Consider the following 24,158-nt stretch of genomic DNA (forward strand, 5'->3'; position numbering starts at 1 on the left):
AATGACCCAGCCTCCACACTCTCTGGGGCAGAGAATTCCACAGATATACAACCCTCTGAGAGAAGAAATTCCTCCTCTTCTCAGTTCTAAAAGAGCGACTCTTTATTCTAAAAATGTGCCCCCGCGTTCTAGATTTCCCCACAAGGGGAAACATCCTCTCTGCATCTACCTTGTCGAGTCCCCTCAGTATCTTATATGTTTCAATAAAATCACCTCTCATTCTTCTAAATTCCAATGAGTATAGGCCCAACCTGCTAAACCTTTCCTCATAAGTCAACCCCCTCATCTCTGGAATTAACAGTGAAACTTCTCTGAACAGCCTCCAATGCAAGTATATCCTTCCTTAAATAAGGACCAAAACTGTACACAATACTCAAGGTGTGGTCTCACCAATACCCTGTACAGTTGTAGCAGGACTTCCCTGCCTTTATGCTCCAACCCCTTTGCAATAAAGGCCAACATTCCATTTGCCTTTTTGATTACTTGCTGTACCTGCATGCTAACTTTTTGTGTTTCATGCACAAGGACCCCCAGGTCCCTCTGAATTGTAGCATTTTGTAATCTCTCTCCATTTAAATAATAATTTGCTTTTTTATTTTTCCTGCCAAAGTGTATAACCTTGCACTTTCCCACATTATACTCCATCTGCCAAATGTCTGCACACTCACTTATGCCTGTCTATATCCCTTTGTAGGTTCTTTGAGTCCTCTGCACATGATTGATAATTTTGCCTAAAGGATATAAATGTCAAATAATGTTTGCCAATACAATATTAACTGCACAGTAGTTCAGCATTTGGTAAATATTGGGCCAGAATTTGCGGTGGGTATGATGGTGTACTCTCAGAGTTACGCCTTGACAGATGATCCGCACCACCTTCGAAATACCAATTGCTGGTGCAGATTGGGCTAACTGCCCAGCAATTACGTGCGAAAATTTTATGGTTGATGCAAACAGGTTCAGGGCCTGTTTGCATCAGCGTAAGGGGATTAGATAGAGACAGTTAATCATTCTATTAGCTCCGGAATGAATTGTAATGAATTGTAAAACTGTTCGCAACACCTCCAATGATTAATGTACAGATTTTTCAGATCTTTGCTTGGGCTCTGTTGTATTTATGTCTGTCCATGTTATTTTATATGACATTTCACAGAGCTTGAACGATTTATCAGAACTCTAATTCTTAAATTAGATTTAAGCATTAATTCCCAAATAATTTTTTTACGTGAGTCTGTGTGAGAGAGAGCATTTTGGAACTATTTATTCTCCTAGTCCTTATAACTATTCTGAAAATACATTGGGTGAACTGCAATATAATGAAAGTTACCAGCATTGGAGGTAGACACCTTCCCTTCGGTGTACTGATTGGAGCACCAGGCCCACGTGATCACAGGTACACTTACGCACACGCTGCGTCCCTGGGATCTGTGGGCCATTGCGCTGCCCTCGAGTATGCAGCGTCAGAGAGCAAGTTCACGAAGGAAAGCCCTCATCAGGTACGTTTGTATTCTACTTGGATGCCGGCGGCGTACTCTGTAGGTGTCGCTCCCAGATTTGGTTTTCAAACAGCCTCCAGTCCAAAAACATCCCCTCCCATCCTGCAATACTGCCTCTGGCCTGAAAACTCTATTCCATGCCATGCTCTCAAATAATGTAATCAAGATTAAGCCATTGTACAAGCTCCCCTAAAAGGAAATAATTATTTAATCAGCCATATCAAATCTTTTCAATTTCAGTAAATGTTATTACAATGATCATTATGGTTTGTAATTATCACAATCAGGGAAAGTTATATTTGACATTGTTCATCATACTATTCCATGATGTTATTGTACCTTTTTTACAAGTTGACCCTTAGTGTTAGGGGGATTAAATACATGGGGTTACGGGGATAGGGTGGGATATGTGTTGGTGTAGGGGTTACGGGGATCGGGTGGGATATGTGTCGGTGCAGGCTCGATGGGCCGAAATGGCCTCTATCTGCACTGTGGTGATTCTGTGATTCTGTGAAATAATCAACATACAACGAAGGTCTAGTTTTATTATGCCAAGCATACAAGTTTACAAAGCCACCATGACAGCCCTAAAGCTAGAGAATAGCACATAATACATAAAGTAGTTTTATATTCCCTGCAACGCTCAAGTTGGGGACATCTCAGCTGTTAAGATATATCCTATATATATTATTGTTTACATTTTTTCAACAAATTTGAATAATAGTTCCTTACCTGGCTGCACCAGACATGACTTTTGCTCCCTCTTGTGTCTTATGTGCTGAATGTTCCACTCAGTTACAGTCCCAGATTTCAGTTTCCTTCCACTCTCTTCTTCCTCGTTCACTGTAGGGAATGTTAACGGACTATTGGCTGACTTTGAAGGGGATTTAACTGGAGACACGGATTGGCTGCTGGGACATCCTGTGTCATCTGCTCAACAAGGGCAAAAAAGAAAATAATGATGACATGTTTTTCTCACATGCTAGATGTAGGTTAAGTACAATCTTTAGACTTTCCAAAGCTCTACATTCAAATTATAGAAGAATATACCAAACAGTGGTTAAATGAAGGATAAAGGAGGACAAAGTAATAAACTTTAGAGACATAATGGCCCCAATTTTAACTGCCTCCACCTGGCGGAAATGGGCAGCACGCGAGGGTTTTTATTTTATTCATTCACGGGATTTATATGGGCATCGCTGGCAAGGCTGGCATTTATTGCCCATCCCTAATTGCCCGCGAGAAGGAGGTGCTGAACCGCCTTCTTAAACCACTGCAGTCCGTGTGGTGAAGTTACTCCCACAGTGACTAGGTTGACACTCCAGTGCAGTGCTGAGGGAGTGCTGCATTGCCGGAGGTGCCGTCTTTTGGATGAGATGTTAAATCAAGGCCCTGTCTGTTCTCTCAGGTGGATGTAAAAGATCCCATGGCACTATTTGAAGAAGAGCAAGGGAGTTTCCCCGGTGTCCTGGCCAATATTTATCCTTCAATCAACATAACAAAAAATAGATTATCTGGTCATTATCACATTGCTGTTTGTGGAAGCTTGCTGTGTGCAAATTGGCTGCCACGTTTCCCACATTACAACAGTGACTACACTTCAAAAGTACTTCATTGGCTGTAAAACGCTTTGAGAGGTCCGGTGGTCGTGAAAGGCACTGTCATTTTTTTCTTTTAACTCAGTAGCTTGCTAGGCCATTTCAGAGAGCATTTATTGCCCATCCCTAATTGCCCTTGAGAAGCTGTCTTCTTGAATTCAACTGAGTGGGTTGCAAAGCCATTTCAGAGGGCAGTTAAGAGTCAACCACATTGCTGTGGGTCTGGAGTCACATATAGGCCAGACTGGGTAAGGGTTCCTTCCCTATAGGACATTAGTGAACCAGATAGGTTTTTACAACAATCCAGTAGTTTCATGTTCACCATTACTGATACTAGCTTTTTTTATATTTAATTGAATTTAAATTCCCCAGCTGCCAGTGGTGGGATGTGTCTCCAGATAATTAGTCCAGGCCTCTGGATTACTATCCAGTAACATAACCACTATGCTACAGTTCCCAGTGGGAAGTGGGCGGAGGTGGGGGCAGTTAAAATAAGTCGAGTCACTTACCCCCCTCCGATCCCACTGCCTTCCCATCGTGTCCTGATATGAACCTGCTCTTTCGAGCAGGTGAGCAGGACACCTGCAGGAAGGAAGCGGGGACATACATTAAATATGCAGACCCGGTCTGATGATGTCATCAGGACCCGATCTGTAATTTCAACTTGAGGCCTGAGCGGGGACGGGGTGGGGGGGGCACTGTCGGCTCCCCCATCAGGCAAACCTGCCAGGAGCTGTATCCTGGGACAGAAGAGGCTCCTGATCTTTGCTGGAACCTCCACCCCATCCCCTCCCCCACCCCGCTAACTGCCAGGGGCCATTCCCACGAGTCCCCAGCTGTGACCTCCTGCCGCAAATTCCCGCTCCTGCCCGCCGGCCAGGTAGTCACTCTGTCCAGGTGACAGGCAGGACTTTGCAGAGTTTTAAATGAGGCCCTGCTGTATCAGGCCATGCCACTCCCTCACACCCTTCCCGTCCTCCTGTGAAAATCGAGGCCATTATCTTTCCAACTGTTCTGTGTGATGATTTCTAGAAATATTACCACACTCCCAGGAATCCCTGTTCTACTTTCCAAAAGACAATTAACTACTGAAAAAAAGGCAGCACAGTCACTGCAGAAAACTGGTTTTATTGGCATGTAACAACAAAAATAATGTGCAAGGTTATCAAATACATTAAAAAAAAATCAGAATTCTGATATCCCCAGAGACTCCCTGAAGTCCATGGATTGCAGTTTGAAAATCTATATCCTACAGGGAGCACGATGTTAGAAAGGCTATGCATAGGAGCATAGAGACAATAAATTATTCATCTACTGGTGTATCATTACTGTATTTTCAGAACATTAGATTTGCAAATGTTAGATTTGCAGCTTTAAAGTCAAGACCCATTTTGAATTACGTAACTCCAATTTTGTTCTTTAGTCAATGGCACCATGAATACAAAAATAATGTTTGGGATAGTCTCTTTGGAATTTGTAGTGTGCAAATGCAGCATTTAACCTGAACTACTGTTAATAATGCAGAAGCTTTGGTACTTTCATAATTTTGAATCTATCGTGCTTTTTCTTCCCAAGGGTTTACAGCTGAAGATAGGGTTGAGACACTGTGAAAATAAATGACCACTTTAAAATCCCCAAGTAAATACTGTGTTGGCTTTTACTGCTGACATGAGTGGTTAATGAGCTTTACATGTTTTAATCTTCATGAAGTACTAAGAATGAAAATCCTGGATTGTGATTTTACACTCACTCTGATGCTCATGATATATTTATTGATTTCCACAGCACTGCTTGTGGTAGGGCGTCTGAGCTGTGTTGATGATACCTCATTGCACTATTAAGTTATCTTGGATTAATCTATAAAGATAATGACAAGTTTGATGACTGGATCTTAAAGCATTGAGCAAAAAGAGAGGCTCATTATCAAAAGATTAAAGGAGGTGGAGAACAACAACATTTTTTAAGTCACACTGTTTACGAAGGTGGTGGTTGCGATACAGTTTAGCTGCGATAGTGTAGAACCAAGAACACAATTAAGAGTTAAAATACTAATTTAAGGAGTAAGCATTTTACAATTATCTGTTAACTTAAAGAATAGACCACCATCTACAGCAGCAAATGCTGACTTGAGTTCAGAAAGGAAATGGATAGATTTCTCTTTCAATAGTGAGTAGAAGGATACAGGCTTGGTGTCCTAGGTAGGCAGGAAATGAAGAACATATCGGCCCAGAAATTCGGATCTCCGCGGGTGAGTACGCACGGGGTACTCACCCGTAGGCCCAATGGAAGTGCCGATTTCGTGCATGCACGGGAAGCCGGAACTTCCGTTCCCATGAAAGAAGGGGTTCAGAGGTGGAACGCATGCGCCGGAGAGGCAGCGCGTGCGCATTGAACTTACGTTTTTTTCCCAGGTTTTTCCGGGAGGGTAAGTCTCCAGGAGTTACACATGTAAAAAGCAGGCGCAAGGCCTGCTTTTAACAAGGTAAGTAGTGAATTAATTAAAATTAAAACATTTTTTCCACAGGTTTATTATTTTTAAATACTTTAAAGAAAGGTAAGTTTATTTTTAGCCCCGTTAGAAAATGTAATTAATTTTTCAAAAATTTAAATTATTGTTTAAAATAGTTATTTTATATATAGTTATTTTTAAAATGTGATGTTTTAAAAAAAAATTATTTGAAGTTTTTGTAATGTTTTGGGGCTTATAGTATTTATGGTTTTGACAGCTCTTCCTGTCAATTTTATGAATGGGCGTTCCCTGCTACCATTGGCTCTTCATGGCCCACGTGATCCCAGGGGACGCATCGAACTAACTGCACCCCGGGATACGCAAGCACTGTACGTCGGCAGTTGGAGCAGGCCCAGGATCGGAATCCCACGCGGTCCTACAGCTCAACAGCCGGCGCGCAAGGTAAGTGCAGGTCGGAGGATTGCACCCGCGAGAAACCTCCGACCTGAATTTCTGGGCCATCATCTTAGATGTAAATGAAATGCATTAGTTGAGCTGAATAACTTATTTTATTAGGACCACTGTTCTTTTTGATATATAATAATGACCTGGACTTGAATATACAGGGCATCATTTTAAAGCTTGCAGATGACACAAAACTCAGAAATGTAGTAAACAATGTAGAGGATAGTAACAGACTTCAAGAGGGCATAGACTGACTGGTGAAATGGGCACACAGCTGGCAGGTGGAATTTAACGCGGAGAAATGTGAAGTGATACATTTTGGTAGGAAGAATGAGGCGAGGCAATGTGAACTAAATGGTATCATTGTAAAGGGGGTGCAGGAAGAGAGAGACCTGGGGTGTATGTACATGAATCTTTGAAGGTGGCAGGACAAGTGAGAAGGCTGTTAAAAAAGCATATGCGATCCTTGGCTTTATTAATAGAGGAATAGAGTGCAAAAGCGAGGAAGTTATGCTACTCCTTTATAAAACACTGGTTAAGCCTCAGCTGGAGTACTGTGTTCAATTCTGTGTACCACATTGTAGGAAGAATGTCAAGGCCTTGGAGAGAGTGCACAAGAGATTTACTAAAATGGTACCAGGGATGCGAGACTTTAGTTATGTGGAGAGACTGGAGATGCTGGGATTGTTCTCCTTAGAGCATAGAAACATAGAAGATAGGAGCAGGCCATTTGGCCCCTCGAGCCTGTTCCGCCATTTAATGAGATCATGGCTGATCATCCAAATTCAGTACCCTGCCCCTGCTTTATCCCCATATCCCTTGATCCCTTTAGCCTTAAGAAAGAAGGTTAAGAGATTTACTAGAGATGTTCAGAATTATAAATGGTTTTGATAGAGTAAATAAGGAAATACTGTTACCAGTGACAGAAGGGTCAGTTACCAGAGGACATGGATTTAAGTTGATGGGCAAAAGAACCAGAGACGACATGAGGAAACATTTTTTACACAACGAGTTGTTGTGATCTGGAATGCACTGCCTGAAAGGGTGGTAGACGCAGATTCAATAATAATATTCAAAAGAGAATTGGAAAAATACTTGAAGGGAGAAAATTTTCAGGACCATGGGGAAAGAGCAGGGATTGGGATTAATTGGATAGCTCTACCAAAGAGCTGGCACAGGCACAATGGGCTGAATGGCCTCCTTCTCTGCTGTATCATTCTATGATGCTATTTTCTTTATTACCTCATGTTCTTATAAACATAATAGTGATGACATCATGTCACCAAAATGGGCCAAAGAAAAAAAGGACAAAATTCAAATTAATTAAAGCTGCATTACACAAGAATAACTCTCCGATGTTCAAGGCGTGACATTTGAATTTCCATCCCGGGGGAGAGAAGGGGATGTGGGGGTGGGGAAGAGATTTTCTCTGTGCATTATGGTGAGTAAAATCATAAAGAAGTTTATAAATGCTTCATGATTTTGTCATGTAGCGAGCAGAGATAATTCCCTCTTCTTACAATTTAACAATGTAGTAGCTTTATTCAAAATACCGTGCAAAATTATAATGAAAAATAGAACAAAGAATTTACTTAAGAAATAATTGCCTTTGATTTAATTTTGCCCATCAAATTCCTATATTTATAAAATCACCTAAAATTTGAACCATTTATATGAAAACCTTGATGCCAAGTTAGTTACTTCAAAATTACTGTCAAATAAATAGATGATATACAAAAGGACATTGTTTTGATAGATGGCAGTTTCTGTTGTTATCTTGCTTATGTTGCTCATCGTGCAATACTGAGGCCTATTTAAAATGTTTTAAGTACATTTTTATTTTGAGGGCGGGTGGGGGTGAGTGGCAGCTGGTTCCCAAATACATGATTAAAAACATGAGCCATGGTGGGTGTCTGAAATAGCTGCAGATAGTCAGTGACAGAGATCAAGGATGAAACATGGTCAGACAAAGCAGCAGGAGACAGGGGAATGATACTGCACAAAGAGCACGGCACAGGGAATGTATTGCTAGTTTCAGAAATAATCCACCACAAATGAACCAATGCATTGATTCCTCATATGTGGCACAATCTTAATTATTAAATGAACCTGTTTATTTACAATCCTTTTGTCAAATAATCTTGAGCAATATCCTAGTTTCAAAACAGTCTGAATCAAGAGGCTGATAATATGCTTCTAGCACCAGTGTCATATGTACCTATGCACAAATGAGCTGACATCACCAGAGCAAACAAGATCAGCCGATCTGCATAATTTACTGGTTCTCCAAGTGCAGCTCAATGAAGAGTTGGGAGTGCCAGGACTCCACTAACATGTACCAGCAACCAGTGAAGGCTGGCTGTCTTTTGTGTGTGGTGCACTTTCCCTGCTTGGCAGAAAGGGCACTGGGCATTGCGCAGTTGGGAAATGGGTATGGGGGACAGCAGGCAAGGGGATCATGAGTAGGGTAAGGATAAGGTATCTGAATTCATTTTTTAACAAATGGAATGTTGCCCCCCCCACCTCCGACCACCCCTCGGCACCTGTTCCAAAAGCTCAGGTGCTCCGGCTGCATTATGGGGCATCCACCACTTACACTGAAGTTCAGATTTTAATGAGTGTGTGCCTGCTCCCAGAACCCTTTGCACTTTATGTCTGCATTTGGAAGCGCTAAGCACCACAGGTGAGGCCCCCAGGCCCAATTTTCTGAGGATGTATTATTGGCGCCCAAAAGTATGCATGGATTAAAGACTAACTTCACCACTTGGTGGGTAACCTGGCCATTGTAGAATGTGCCTGATTTTCATTCCATTAGAAATATCTTAAAGTTGAAAGGAACCTAAACACATATTCCAGAAACAGTTTCCAGGCATCTGAATCTGTTGTCTAATAAATTGGATGATTTTCAAGTAGTATTGATTTAGCTCACATAATTTTCCAGTTGCCATGGCTGATTAGTGAATAATCCGACTTGTGCTACTATTAGAAGATCTTGTAAACCAGATATTAGAAGTGGAAAATTAGTAAATAAATATGAGCAGGATGGATGCATGTGTTTACTGTTAATATCCTGCTCATGTTGTTGGTAAATGTGAGCTCAGCTGAGATTTCACACATGACAAGTTTCATATCATAGCTGTCAACAGGATGAGTTGCTTCTTTTCAGAACTTTGGAGGTACGTGTGTGTGTGGGGGGGGGGGGAACTACCTGCAGCTAAACTACCTCCAATCAATAGTTCAAGACTGCCACTGCCTTAGGCTTGGAAGTGGGGCCCTCACACAGCCTCTTAAATGGGGAAAGGGGCCCAGGAGGAGATTGCAAAGTTATATTGAAATAATTTGTGCATACTTAAAATATTAAAATGTTAAGCAAGATAAATAATGCGCTTGCTTTGCCCGCAAATCATTTAATTAATGATTGAATAATTGTAATTTCACACATTGAAATATACACCCTCAAAAAAACAATTGACTGCAATTTTTTGTTGAAAATAATTTTAGCCTGGAGAGAATTATAGATAAGGACACTAAGGTGTGATGCCCCCTTAACCTTTACTGTGCTGCCGATAGGTTTATTTGGCCAGGTTCACACTTCTGAATGTCTTCAATAGGTATACTTGTTCTTCATCAGCCCATCCTGTTTCAACACATTAATACCTGTCAGAGACTGGTATGGTCATGTCTATAGATTGGGTTTTCAACCAAAGAACACGCAACTTTCTGGAAGTTGTTCCCACCTTCAAATGGGAAACGAGCACCAGGGAAAATGGAATTTTTAGGAAAATGACACAGAAAATTAGGGTGGTTAGATTAGGTTAAAAAGGAAAATTAAAATAAAAGAAAAGTGAACATTTGAACTAGTGATTAAATAGGAATGATGAGAGAAATGGTCTTTATTATATTTGAATATTTTGTTTAGTTGTTTAAGGTTAAAGCTACTCCTGGCATTTGGGCAGCTTTAATAATATTAATAATAATGTTAGCTTCAGCTTCACATTGTCTGAGCTGTAAACTTACAAAACTGGCAAACCTAAGGAGACATTCATTCTCTGTACCTGCTGAGTTTTTTTTATTCATTCACGGGATGTGGATTTTGCCGGCGAGGTCAGCATTTATTGCCCATCCCTAATTGCCCTCGAGAAGTTGCTTTCTTGAATTTAACTGAGTAGCTTGCTCGGCATCTCAGAGGGCAGTGTTGATCGCCTTATCTGAGGAAGGATGTTCTTGCCATGGAGGGAGTGCAGCGAAGATTCACCAGACTGATACCTGGGATGGCAGGAATGACGTATGAAGAGAGATTGGGTCGATTAGGCTTATATTCGCTAGAGTTTAGAAGAATGAGAGGGGATCTCATTGAACTTATAAAATTCTAACAGGACTAGACAGACTAGATGCAGGAAGGCTGTTCCTGATGGAGGGGGAGTCCAGAGCCAGGGGTCACAGTCTAAGGATAAGGGGAAAGCCATTTAGGACTGAGATGAGGAGTAATTTCTTCACCCAGAGAGTGGTGAACCTGTGGAATTATCTACCACAGAAGAAAGTTGAGGTCAATTCATTAAATATATTCAAGAAGGAGTTGGATATATTTCTTAAGGCTAAGGGGATCAAGGGATATGGGGAGAAAGCAGGGGCAGGGTACTGAATTTGGATGATCAGTCATGATCACATTGAATGGCGGAGCAGGCTCGCAAGGCCGACTGGCCTACTCCTGCTCCTATCTTCTATGTTTCTATGTTGAGAGTCAACCACATGTGGGTCTGGAGTCACATATAGGCCAGACTGGATAAGGACAACAGATTTCCTTCCCTTAGTGAACCAGATGAGTTTTTATGACAATCTGTTAGTTTCATGGTCACCATTACTGATACGAGCTTTTTATTCCAGATTTATTTAATTATTTTGAATTATAAATTCCCAACTACTATGGTGGGATTTAAACTCATGTCTCTGGATTACTAATCCAGTAACATAACCACTATGCTACCATACCCAATATGAGTAACTAATTACAAGCCACTGGTCTATATTTTACAATAAATATATTTATTAATGGAATAGTTCAGAACAGGATCTGTAAAATGGATGACATTTTAATAAAAAAATCTAAATAAAATTATCTGCTGATTTTAAGGCTATGAGTCTCAAAATGATGTGTTTCTTTAAAGCAGCACACCCAAACATATTAATTAATTTAAATTTATTTCCCATGGCTTTTAGCCTCTGATGTCATGCAAATGACTGATGCTACTGAGATGCAAATGCCTCAGATGTTGAGCCAATCACATTTTGGAATTGTACCTCATCCATCTAAGTCTCACAAAAGGTCCTGCTACTTAAGATCTACCAACTGACAGTCAAAATAAGGCTATTCTCACGTTCCTTAATATTTTAAATTCAAGTTCCACTGATATGCTTTTTAAGACTACACACTATTATAAAACTGTCCCAACTCTAATGTCTACAGCTATTACTCACTACTTGTTTAATATATTACACAGTGCATGGTGTACAATTATGGCACCACCACCTTAATTAGTTGCTCAACATAGCTGTGAACAGATAAACATTACCTATTAGTTCTGGACTTATGTCATTGAAAGAACTGAACCTATTCATAAAATCAATTTCCCCAATTAAATATTGGGAAAACAAAAGCTATTGTTTTCAGCCCCCTCCACAAACTCCGTTCCCTAGCCACGGACTCCATCCCTCTCCCTAACATCTGTCTGAGGCTGAACCATACTGTTCGCAACCTTGGTGTCATACTTGACCCTGAAATGAGCTTCCGCCCACATTTCCATGGCATAACTAAGACCGCCTATTTCCACCTCCGTAACATCGCCCATCTCCGCCCTTGCCTCAGCTCATCCGCTGCTGAAACCCTCATCCATGTCTTTGTTACCTCAAGACTTGACTATTCCAACGCACTCCTGGCTGGCCTCCCACGTTCTACTCTACGTAAACTTGAGCAACCCAAAACTTGGCTACCCGTGTCCTAACTCGCACCAAGTCCCGTTCACCCATCACCCCTGTGCTCGCTGACCTACATTGGCTTCCAGTTAAGCAACACCTCAATTTCAAAATTCTCATCCTTGTTTTCAAATCCTTCAATAGCCTTGCCTCTCCCTATCTCTGTAATCTCTTCGAGCCCCACAACACCCCAAGATATCTGTGTTCCTCTAATTCTGCCCTCTTGAGCATCCCTGATTACAATTGCTCAACCATTAGTGGCCGTGCCTTCTGTTACCTAAGCCCTAAGCTCTGGAATTCCCTGCCTAAACCTCTCTGCCTCTCTACCTCTCTTTCCTCCTTTAAGGCGTGCCTTAAAACCTACCACTTTGACCAAGCTTTTGGTCATCTGTCCTAATTTCTCCTTATGTGGCTCGGTGTCAAATTTTTTGTCTTATAGTACTCCTGTGAAGTGCCTTGGGACATTTTACTACTTTAAAGGTGCTATATAAATACAAGTTGTTGTTGTTTAAAAATGCATCTAGATATAACACATGTTCCCTAGTAGAAAAATGATTCCGTTGCATTTAAAATATTTCAATTTTTGGTATTGCAGTAATAACTTCCCTAACCTGCTGATTTTAATATGAATTTATTTTCTTATGATACTGAGTGGCATCATTTCAACCATATTATTGCATGTTTAGAGACAACTGGTACAATGATGTTTCTATTATTTCATCAGGGCACCTTAATGTTTGCAGCCTTTGACCAAGATGATTGATTTGAGTAAGAGAGTCAGTCCCCACACCTAAATAAAATGTGAAAATTTAAAACCAGTGAGTAAAATGGTGTTCAGAATCTATCCTCACACATATCAGATAAATTCATCACCCAACAGTATACATTATTTGTACGTTATGATAAAACTGGTTGTCTTTATATTGAAAAAGTGGGTTGCCATTTTTTTTTCCATTCAGAAAGCCAGACCAGCTGCTACTTGGAATGATAATGTGAAGAAACAAACAAATAAAGTTTGCCAAATAATTTCATGAAGACAGTACCTATTTAAATGTATTGTGGATACCAGCGAAATTACACTGTACAGTTAGGGAAAAAACACTCCAATGTCTCAAGCTGTTAAACCTGGAATCGTAACCAATAACATTTTGCATCTGTATCCCTCCCTCTTTCGGAGCCATTCCAACGTTTTATCTGCTAGCACTTTATCGTGACCTTGACTGTGGTCCTATGGACTGCAGAGACCGCAGTACAGTCACAAAACGCTATCTGGGAAAGCCTGTCAGCAAACCATAAACAAATGACAGGGAAATAGGTCCCAAATAAACAAATGCCTGTCATTTGCAATGGAGTCGTGTGGAAGAGCTCATATATTGGGAATATAGAAAATTAATAATCCCTCGTCATCAGAGGTACCTGAACAGAAACTGATGCTGCTGACGGTGGTGGTGGATCTCCGTGACTGCCCAGAGCTCAGGTCGTAATCGCGGCTGTCTTCCTCGGATAGCGGGGATTCAGAAGAAGGCGATCCTTTCTGGGTGTGGGGGTAAGGGCGGAGAACCAGTCTCGGGATGCGGCTGCGTGGACTTCGCTTCTCTCGCACCTTCTGATCCTACCCAACAGAAAGCGTGTCGGTTATTGATTTAGCCCCAGTATCTAAGCGAATCACCTCCACCCCACCCCCGAACAAAAGCAGTCTTTAAAGAGAACCGTACCTGTTCCATTCTGGCGGCGCTTGTACCGAGATGCCAGCTAGCTGTGTTTGCAGCAGTGCCTGCTGCTGTCAGTTTCACTGTCAGACATTGCGGTAATAGACAGGCTCAATGCTGCGCACAGCCCAAAAAGCGACACCACTTGCGCTCGCTGCCGTCCTGAATACAAATGTTTAACTCGCCTCCCCCCACCCCCGACGATTGAATCGCAGAAGCCTGGAGAAGCCGCTGTTTCATGACCTCACTGATTGCGCAATCCAACACGCAACCCGATCGCTGGCAGAAACAGCTCCTCTGTTCCACAAACTGACATTTAAAGTAACCTTCTCACCAGCGCGTTGGCATCAATATTATGAGTTGGCCAAACGTTGCAAATCATCGGATATCAAATGCCCAGCATTGTCCAATCGCCTTCTTTATTTTTACATGGAATTGAACCCCAGTTTGCATTTAGTCAACCCAGGCATCATCGCCCCCTTGCCCCCCCCTCTCCTCCTAAAATTAGGGGGCATGATAAAGCGATATTACCTTGTAATGCTCATTAAACGGTCCCATCCCGCCTCTTCCTCCTGGAACCTGTCATTTGGGATGAAAAGAGATACATTAGGCGCATGCGTGTTGCTGCAGCGGTAACAGCACACGTGGCACCGCGGCTGGAGTGAGCAGCGAGAGCGGGCAGGGTTTACCTGCACTGGCTGAGCTCACTGCAGGCGGGCAAAACTCAATCACCTTCAGAACAAATCCGCCCACACTCTTGTCAAAAGTACCCACATTCGGGTCTAAGTCACGCCCATTGGGTCACGCTCACTCACATTTATGACAAACTCGCCCACATTCAGGACGCACCCACATTCAGGTCGAATTCCCTCAGATTCAGCCACTTTTCTGTTTAACCCAAATGGATTTCTTTGTTTTTAGCTTTACTTAAAAAAACTAAAATGGTTTCATTTTCCAAAAGTCTACATTTAGATGTTTTCAATTTCTCACAGCAATGAATTGTATATCTGAAGGAAGGGCACAGAATTAAGCAGTGCCTCCATCTATTGACCTGTTACTCATTTCATAGGATCATAGAATGGTTACAGCACAGAAGGAGGCCATGTGGCCCTTCGAGCCCTTGCCAGACTGCATCTTATGCAAATATTTTGAGCATCAATGTTGTTAACATTTGAATATTTCACTGGAATGGCCTTTGAGAAACAGCCTCCCAGGTAGCACCCAAACCTGTGAAATAAGTAGCTTTACAGGGAAATCTTACTGCTTCCCCTCTCCCCCCCCCCCCCCCCCCCCATTCTGTGTCAGCTTGGCACAGGTGTAGCACTCTTGCCTTAGAAGGCATGGGTTCAAGCTGCTCTCCAGGATTTGCACACATCATCTAGGCTGACACTTCAGCGCAACACTGAGAGAGGACTGCACTGTCAAAGGTGCTGTCTTTCAGATGAGGTGCTAATCTGAGATCCCATCTGCCTTCTTAGGTAGATGTAAAAGATCCCATGGCACTATTTGAAGAAGAGCAGCAGTGTTCCTCTGGTCTTCTGGCCAATAGTTATTTTTAAAACAATACTGCAAAAACAGATTATCTGGTCATTTGTGGGATCGTGTGCAAATTAGCTGCCACATTTTCCTACAGTACAACAGTGATTGCACTAAAAAAAAGACTTAATTGGCTGTAAAGCACTTTGAGACATCCTGAGGTCACAAAGGGCTCTATATTAGTGCAAGTTTGCTTTTTTTTCTTTGATAGTAAGTTACTGTACAACATATGTGATATGTAAAAGACAGCATATAATAATTTAGTACAACCTGGGCTTCCTATCTGTGTACCTCCACATTTGCTCAATAAGAGAAGATACACAAGTTTTGCTACCTTTTTTCTTAATTATGTAATCTGTACTATTTTTGTGTGTATGTATCAATTCCAGGGGCTAACAGTTATTGGAAAATAAACTAATGGCATTAGCCGCATGACTCACAAATGGCACCAGTCAACTATTATTCCTTTTGTGTTTCAACTAACTTTTGCTTAGGCTTTTATTCATTTTTCTGCACTTCCAAGGGTAGATGTATTAAGAGACTGGTGAAGTATGTAAGGTGATGGAACCAATGACATAGGAAAGAAAAGAGTTGAAGTCCTACAGACAGGAGCCAGGGAGGAAACTAAGGAGCATGACCTCAAAGGTGGTAATCTCTGGATTACTCCAGTGCCACATATTAGTGAGTCTAAGAACAGCAAGTTAAAGCAGGTTAATGTGTGGCATGAGAAATGGTGCAGGAGGGAGGGCTTCAGATTCCTGGGGCACTGGGTCCAGTTCTGTGGTGGGACGGTCCTGTACAACATAGACAGGTTGCACCTGAACAAGGCTGGTACCAATGTCCTCACAGGGAGGTTAACTAGTACTGTGAGGGAGGGTTTAAACTAATTTTGCAGGATGAGGAGAACCAGGATAAACCATTGGAGGGGAGAATCAACGTGCATAGAAGTCTGGGAGAGACAAACAGCGTTAGAATAAAGAGTAGTCCAGAAAATTGAGGGATCAGACAGGGGAACAATGCAAGGCAGACTTAGGTGGGTTTTGAGTGCATGTGCGTTAATGCTCAGAGCGTGGCAAATAAAATTGGGGAGCTGCAGAAACAAGTTGCCACATGGCATTATGATACAATGGCAATAACAGAGGTCTGGCTCAAACAAGGGCTGGAATGGGAATTAAACATTCCTGGCAACAATGCATTCAGGAGAAATAGGGAAGGAAAAAATGATGGGCGTGGCAGTATTGATGAAATAAACCCTTACAGCTCTAGAAAATGAAGTGCTTGACAATTCAAAGACAGAATCTATTTGGTTAGAGTTAAGAAGTAGAAGAGAAGCTGTTAAGCTGCTGGGCATATATTATAGACCACCAAATAGTGGGAAGGAAATGGAGGACCAAATTTGTAAGCAAACTTCAGAAAGATATAAAAACAATAGAGTAGTGATAATGGGGGACTTCAATTATCCTAATATAGACTGGGAACAATACAGTGTAAAGGGCAAGGGGGGGATGTGTTTTCTGAAATGTGTACAGGAAAACTTTTTTGATCAGTATGTATCCAGCCCAGCAAGAAAGGAGACCATGCTGGATCTTGTTCTGGGGAATGAAGTGGGGCAAGTGGAGCATGTTTCAGTGGGAGAGTGTTTGGGAAATAGTGATCACAATATCATTAGGTTTTGAGTAGTTATGGAAAGGGACAAGGAACAACCAAAGGGGAAGATACTCAACTGGAAGAGGGTTAATTTCAGTGAGTTGAAAAGGGATCTGGCCCAGGTGGAATAGAAACTAAGATTATCAGGTAATACAGTAAATGAGCAATAGGTGGCCTTCAAGGAGGAGATAGTTCAGGTACAAACTAGACACATTTCTACGAGAGGGAATGGAAGGGCATCCAAAGCTAGAGCTCTCTGGATGACTAAAGAAATTGAGAATAAAATGAAAAAAAAAGGAGGCTTATGATAAGTGTCAGGAGAATCAAGCATACTACAGAAAGTGCATTGGAGGAAATAAGATGGGCAAAGAGAATTTATGATAAACAATTAGTGGGTAACATAAAAGGGAATACTGAAGTATTTTATGAACGTATAAGGAGTAAAAGGATAGTCAAATGAAGGGTGGGGCCGATTAGGAATCAAAAGGATAATTTTCTTGTGGAGGCAGAGGGCATTGCTGAGGTACTAAATGAGTACTTTGCATCTGTCTTCACTAAAGAAGAGGATGTTGCCAATGTCACAGTAAAGGAGGAGGGGGTAGAGAAATTGGATAGGATAAAAAGAGATAAAGAGGAGATACTTAAATGATTGACAGTGCCTAGGTTCTGAGGGAAGTAAGGGTGGAAATAGCAGAGGCTTTGGTCACAATCTTTCAATTCTCCTTGGATATGGAAATGGTGCCAGAGGACTGGAGAGTTGCAAATGTTACACCCCTGTTCAATAAAGGGGTAACTACCAGGTAACTACCATCCAGTCAGCCTAACCTCAGTGGTGGGGAAACTTCTAGAGACCATAATCCGGTAAAAATTAATTGCCACTTAGAAGAACATGGGTTAATAAATGACAGCCAACATGGATTTGTTAAAGGCAAATCCTTTCTGACAAACTTGCTTGAGTTCCTTGATGAAATAATGGAGACAGTTGATGAAGGTTGATTTTCTGTATATGGACTTTCAAAAGGTGTTTGATAAAGTTGGAAATAATATGATTATTAGCAAAATTGAAGCCCATGGGATTAAAGGGGCAGTGGCAACTTCGATACAAAATTGGCTAAGAGACAGAAAATAGTGAGTAGTGATGAACAGGTGGTTTTTCAGACTGGATGAAAGTATACAGTGGTGTCCCGCAGGGGTTGGTATTAGGACTACTGTGCTTTTTGATATATATTAATGAACTGGACTTGATTATAGCGGGTATCATTTTAAAGTTTGCACATGAAACAAAGCTTGGAAATGTAGTAAACAGTAAGGAGGATAGTAGCAGACTTCAAGAGGCCATAGACCAGACTGGTGAAATGGGCAGATGAAATTTAATGCAGAGAAGTGTGAAGTGGTGCATTTAGGAAGGAAAAATTAGGATAGGCAATATAAACTAAATGGTACAATTTTAAAGGGATCCAGGAACAAACAGACCTGGGGGTTTACATACACAAATCTTTGAAGGTGACTGGAGAAGTTGGTAAGGCTGTTAAAAAGGCATACAGGATCCTTGGCTTTATAATTAGAGGCATAGAGTACAAAAACAAGGAAGTTATTCTAAAATAACAGAAAATGCTGGAAACACTCAGCAGGCCAGGCAGCATCCGTGGAGAGAAGTTATTCTAAACCTTTATATATCACTGGTTAGTCCACAGCTGGAGTATGGTATCCAATTCTGGGCACCACACTTTAGAAAAGATGAAATAAAAACAGAAAATGCTGGAAATACTCAGCAGGTTAGGCAGCATCTGTGGAGAGAGAAACAGAGTTAACATTTCAGGTCAATGACCTTTCGTCAGAACTGGAAAAAGTTAGAGATATAACAGATTTTAAGCAAGTACAGGGGCAGGGAAAGGGGGGAGGGATAAAGAACAAAAGGGAAGGTCTGTGATAGGGTGGAAGGCTGGAGTGATTAAATGACAAAATGTATGATAGTACAAAGCAAAAGAAGGTGGTATTGGGACAAGTAAAGAAACAAAAGATGAGTCTTGAAGAGGTGTAAATGGGAATGGCAGAATCATCAACAGCTGCCATGTAAAAAAAAATAGGGGCAGAGGTTATGGTCTGAAATTGTTGAACTCAATGTTAAGTCCAGAAGTCTGTAAAGTGCCTAATCGAAAGATGAGGTGCTGTTCCTCGAGCTTACGTTGAACTTCGTTGGAACAGTGTAAGAGGCCGAGGACAGAGGTCAGAGTGGGAGTGGAGCAGAGAATTAAAGGCCACAATTTTCTCATCGGTGTTGGGATGGGGGCGGGTCAGCTGCTTTCTGGGTTCCTCCGCTCTGCAGATGTGATTTTCAGGAAGCAGGTCTGATGACATCATTTGATGATGCGTCTTCTGCCGGTTTCCTTAAAGGGACCATGCACAATTTTATTTTGACTGTTGATTTTTCAGTGTTTGACAGCATTGAAGTTCTGAAAACACTGACAATCACTGCACAAAGGTGAACTCTTGAACCCAGGCTCACCAATGACTCCCTCCATATGCTTATCCAGTGCAGCATCAAGTGATGGCAGCGAAGGTTGATGATGAGGTTGGTGATTTTGGTGTTGGGGTGATTGTGGAAGGATTCGGAGGACCAAGGTCCGATTGTTTCATTGGCTCCGATATTGCTGGAATAGATGGCAGCTGCAGGTGAGATGACAGAAGCAATCTGTCACTGGTGAGAGAGGTTCTCCCAATGAGGCGGCACTGGACATACAGTTGGATTTAAAAATTTGTAAGCTAAAGAAATCTGTATATGTATTAAAAATGCAGTAACCAACATTTTCTTTGCTCTGAAACTCACCATGTGCAACATTGCATCCTTGACACCACTTCTGCAGCTGTCATCTTTACACAAACATCAGACCCGACTCACAACACGCCACACTTACCATGTTGTCCGGACATCGTAAAACCCGACCCAGAAGCTGGAAAATTGAAAAAGACCCTGAAAACTGCTCACAAGTACCTGTTAATAGGCAGTTAATTGCCTTTAATTCATTTCCCGCTGCTAGGTGTCGGGTCCATTTGCAAATCGGGGAACTGACACTTGGGAAGTTTGTGTGGAGATGGGTTGACGGCAGGTGCGGAACCCGCCGTCAATCAAAATGACTTTAACCTCTGACCCACCTCCAAACCCGCCCTTTGAGCGCCGGCAAAATCATGGCCATAGTGACCTTCCCTTTTGTTCTTTCCTCCCCTCACCCCTTTCCCTGCCCCTGCTTAAAACCTGTTATATCTCTAACTTTTTCCAGTTCTGACGAAAGGTCATCGACCTGAAATGTTAACTCTGTTTCTTTCTCCACAGATGCTGCCTGACCTGCTGAGTATTTCCAGCATTTTCTGTTTTTATTTCAGATTTCCAGCATCTGCAGTATTTTGCTTTTGCTTTAGGACTGTAGAGAGGGTGCAGAGAATATTTACCAGAATAGTACCAGGGATGAGGGACTTCAGTTATGTGGAGAGACTGGAGAAACTGTGATTGTTCTTAGTGCAGAGAATGTTAAATGGAGATTTAATAGAGATGTTCAAAATTATGAGGGGTTTTGATAGAGTAGATAGGGAGAAACTGTTTCCATTGGCAGGCAGGTTAGTAACTGATGACATAGATTTAAGATAATTGGCAAAAAATCCAGGGGGGAGATGAAGAGAACATTTTTTTACGCAATGAGTTCTTATGATCCGGAATGCACTGCCTGAAAGGGTGGTGGAAGCAGATTCAGTAGTAACTATCAAAAGAAAACTGGATATATACCTAAAAAGGAAAAATTTGCAGGGCTATGGGGAAAGAGCAGGGGAGTGGGACTAATTGGATCGCTCTTTCAAAGAGCCGGCACAGGGATGATGGGCCAAATAGCCTCCTTCTGTGCGGTATGATTCTATGTTGTGTGAAAAGGGCCAGAATTAGTAAAAAAAAAGTAAACTTTAAAATGGTTTTACAGTAAAAATATTTTTAAAGGGAGTTTAAAAAAAAAAATCCTAAATATTGACAGTGGACAGGAAAGTAAGACATTTGGTAAAATAACTCCGATGTAGTTCTGGTCATTCTGTAGAGTAATTATATACATTTGAATGCGGACCGGGGCAGAGAATGGTCATTTATTTGAAACGTAGGAAAAAACAGACAAAATGTAAGGGCTCGATTTTGCCAGGCCCGAGGAGGTGGGATTGGAGGCATGTGAGCTGGTAAAATCGCAAAAAATGGCGGGCGGGCCTCATCCCGCCTCCATCCTGCCTCCAAGCAATTTTCCCAAATGCGTGTTTTCTGACCCCATTTCCATCCCGCCTCCAAGAGGCGGGATAGGCCCTTAAGGCCCTTAACAACCAGTTAAGTGCCTCTATAATCCTATTTTGAGAGGCCTTTCTGATTTTACCACTTATCCCACGTCCTGCACATCTCCTCTGGAACACGCCAGTGAATCCTGGCGGCCTCACAAGTGGACTGCTTACTAACAGCTGCAGCTCCACCATTAAAAAGGAGTTTTCACCAATCATCATTTGCAGGTGGCAGAACTTTGTTGTCTCAGCTCTGGGGGATCTTTTAGCAGGCATACCCATTGTTGTGGAAGTTTGGAGCCTGACACCCATCTCCAGTGTGACCTCCTGGGAAACCCCTCTCGCCACCTTGACTGAGCGCTTCCTCAACTGAGGCATATACCAGAAGCATGGTAACCATTTATTTCCTTTCCTCCTGGACATCAGATTTGGACGAAGACCAGCTGTGGCAGCAGCAGAACCATGAACAACAGCACCACCAACAGCAGCAGCAACAACAGGAGCACCAAGCTGCTGCTCACCCACCTGAAGCTGCACAGGCCAGAAGGTGCCAGCGCGCGACCACATTGCTGCCCGGGATGCAAGGGACGCACTCATCTTGGCCAGATTTGCTTAGCCTGCACAATCAAACAATTTTGCCTCGTACCTTCTTATCAGACCATCAACAATGGCCAAGAACCTGCGGATTCCTATCAATCTGACCACCATATTGACAATTGCAAGTCACCCTCAGCCCTCAATGTGGAAGTCCCATTAGCGAAATGACACACGCCACAACTGCAACAGTTTGCCATCAGAATTTTTTATGACAATAAGCAACTGATGGCTTTTCAAAATTAAACACAACATTACACCCAAGTGACTACCGTAGCCAGCCTTACCATGGAGGTAGCCAGCCTTACCATGGAGGTAGCCATCCTTTCCAAGGAGGTTGCCATCCTTTCCGTGGTGATGCGTTCATGCGCCAACGCCTCCACAAAGGCTCTGCTCGTGTTCGCGATGGACTCCTCCATTCGCTCGATACTCGCAGCGACCCTGGAGACAAAACCTGCCAGAGACTCCTGCACCTGTTCCTGGAGTTCCAGCACCGCTCTCCTTCTGGATGGACCCGGAGGCACAGGGTCAACATGCAGCGGAGCCGAGCTGTGAGCATCCTCTCCACTGCGACGAGGACTCTCCACTGCTGTCCCTGTCTCCACCATCTGCTGATGCTCACTTGTGAGCTGTGATACACAAGGTGACAACTCTACTCTATGTCCCGAAAGTCCCACCGAGGTGTGAGTGGCTGCGCTGGTGCAGGGTGCGCTTAATTCTGCTGATGGAGCGTCCTCAGAGGTTGCAGCTTCCTCTAAGGAGTCTGGAAGCTCCGGCTCTTCCTCCTGGACAGTGGGGACGGGGGCTCTCGATGGTCCTGTGGGGGAGTAAAGGAAAGAGTTAGAGATGTGAGGAAAATGTTGCATGCACACTGAATTGTGCAGATGATCATAAGTCAATCTGTTAGAGCATCAGAATCATTATCAGTGACTCATGCAATATCAATGAGAAAGATGCCAAACTATTCTGTCACCAGCTTGCTGTGATGCGCCCGTCTGTCCGTCCCCCACTTGGGAATCCTCCTCAATCCCGGCAATTTCCAGGGCCGCCTCCTCCGAGGTGGTGAGCTGGGCTACTGAGGGTGGCCCTCCTCCTGTCCTCGCTCTTTCCCTCTTATTATGGGCTCTCTTTTCCTGCAATGAGGGACACAGTGGAGTTTGAGTGAGAATGAAGGAGTGAGTGTAGAGAATCCATAGCATAGATGCTTAGAAGGAGACAAAGGGCCCTCCCTGTGTGTTGTAAGTTGTTGTTGTTGTTGCATCACAGTGATAGGGAGTGTGAGGGCTACATGGTCGAATAGTTAAGTGAATATGACCATAGAGAGAGAGAGAATGGGTAAGGGTGCAGGGATGTCAGTGTCAAGTGGGATGTGGAGGAAGAGGTTGGCAAAGAAGAGTGCTAGTGAGGAGAGGCGATGAGATTGAGGGTGATGAGAAAGTCATACTCACTTTTCCTGTGCGGAGGTCATGAAACCTCTTTCTGCACTGCAGCCAGGTTCTGCGGCACATAAAGATGGCATTGACCTCCTGGGCAACTTGCAGCCACACAGCTTTAGTCTGTTGTGGTGGCTTTTTTCTCCCTGAGGAAGGGAAGAGCACCTCCTTATTAGATCTTGCTCCCTGCACCAGTGCTTGGAGGGAGGGCTCATTAAAACGAGGTGCACACTTTTGCTTGCTGGTGGACATGGTCGGTAAATGAAGTCCTTCATACAATGTCCAAAGCATTTCCAGTCTCCAGAAGAAGCAAGACTGCTTGCAGGCCTTAAATCCAGCAGCACTGATGATGTCATCGGAGGCGACTTTCAGGATGGAAAGACTAATTGGGCCAGGGGTTCCCACACGCTGGAAATCAAGTGCCCAATTAGGGGAAAATTGCACTTTTTTCCCACTTCACATCAGAGTCGGGGTCCTGACACGAAAACCACCTGACACGCCCCAGCCCGACCCCAATGGCAAAATCGAGCCCTAAGTGTTTTTTGCCTGTAGTCATACTGCAACTTCCGGTCTGAGATGGCATATCCTTCAACAAACCTGAGTCTCACTGATATGCAGTAACAGTGGTACTCTGTGCTTTGATGCATGTGCAGAGTTGCACTCCTATGGTTGTTAATTTTTAATATTGGAAGCGACTGTGCAGGGGTATTCTTTTTCGCTATAAATACAATTATCAATACAAGGAATTAGACGCCTTTGTTTATCAAAATGCCCTTATTAAGGAAAACAGTACCATCTGTAAACAATTTTCTATTGACAGCATAAAGTCTCCACCAAAATATACAAAACTTTCCTTTATTAGCCGAGGCATAGAATCTGAGAGCAGGGATTTTATGCTAGAACTGTATAAAACACTAGTTAGGCCACTGCTAGAGTACTGTGTACAGTTCTGGTCACCACAT

The 24,158-nt window shown here is 42.7% G+C and overlaps 1 protein-coding gene across 5 annotated transcripts in view; it reads right to left on the bottom strand.

Moving 5' to 3' along the window:
- sybu (syntabulin (syntaxin-interacting)) overlaps positions 1-14,366 on the bottom strand; it is a 109,450-nt gene extending 95,084 nt beyond the window's left edge. For 2 of the 5 annotated variants that reach the window (XM_085993287.1, XM_085993284.1), the window contains exons 1-3: positions 14,219-14,365; positions 13,395-13,590; positions 2,229-2,426 (exon numbers count right to left, since the gene is read on the bottom strand). In XM_085993287.1, the coding sequence (XP_085849413.1) occupies positions 2,229-2,426; positions 13,395-13,590; positions 14,219-14,245 (421 nt within the window). In that variant the 5' untranslated portion in view covers positions 14,246-14,365. Of the gene's footprint in view, positions 1-2,228; positions 2,427-10,063; positions 10,231-13,394; positions 13,591-13,693; positions 13,894-14,218 lie in introns of those variants that run through there. The other 3 variants (XM_085993285.1, XM_085993286.1, XM_085993288.1) reach the window with 3 other exon arrangements.
- Between the last annotated feature and the right edge of the window lie 9,792 nt (positions 14,367-24,158).

Source organism: Somniosus microcephalus, chromosome 7 (genome assembly GCF_052327205.1).
Source record: "Somniosus microcephalus isolate GS21.2 chromosome 7, FLI_Smic_1.0, whole genome shotgun sequence".
Lineage (NCBI taxonomy): Eukaryota > Metazoa > Chordata > Chondrichthyes > Squaliformes > Somniosidae > Somniosus > Somniosus microcephalus.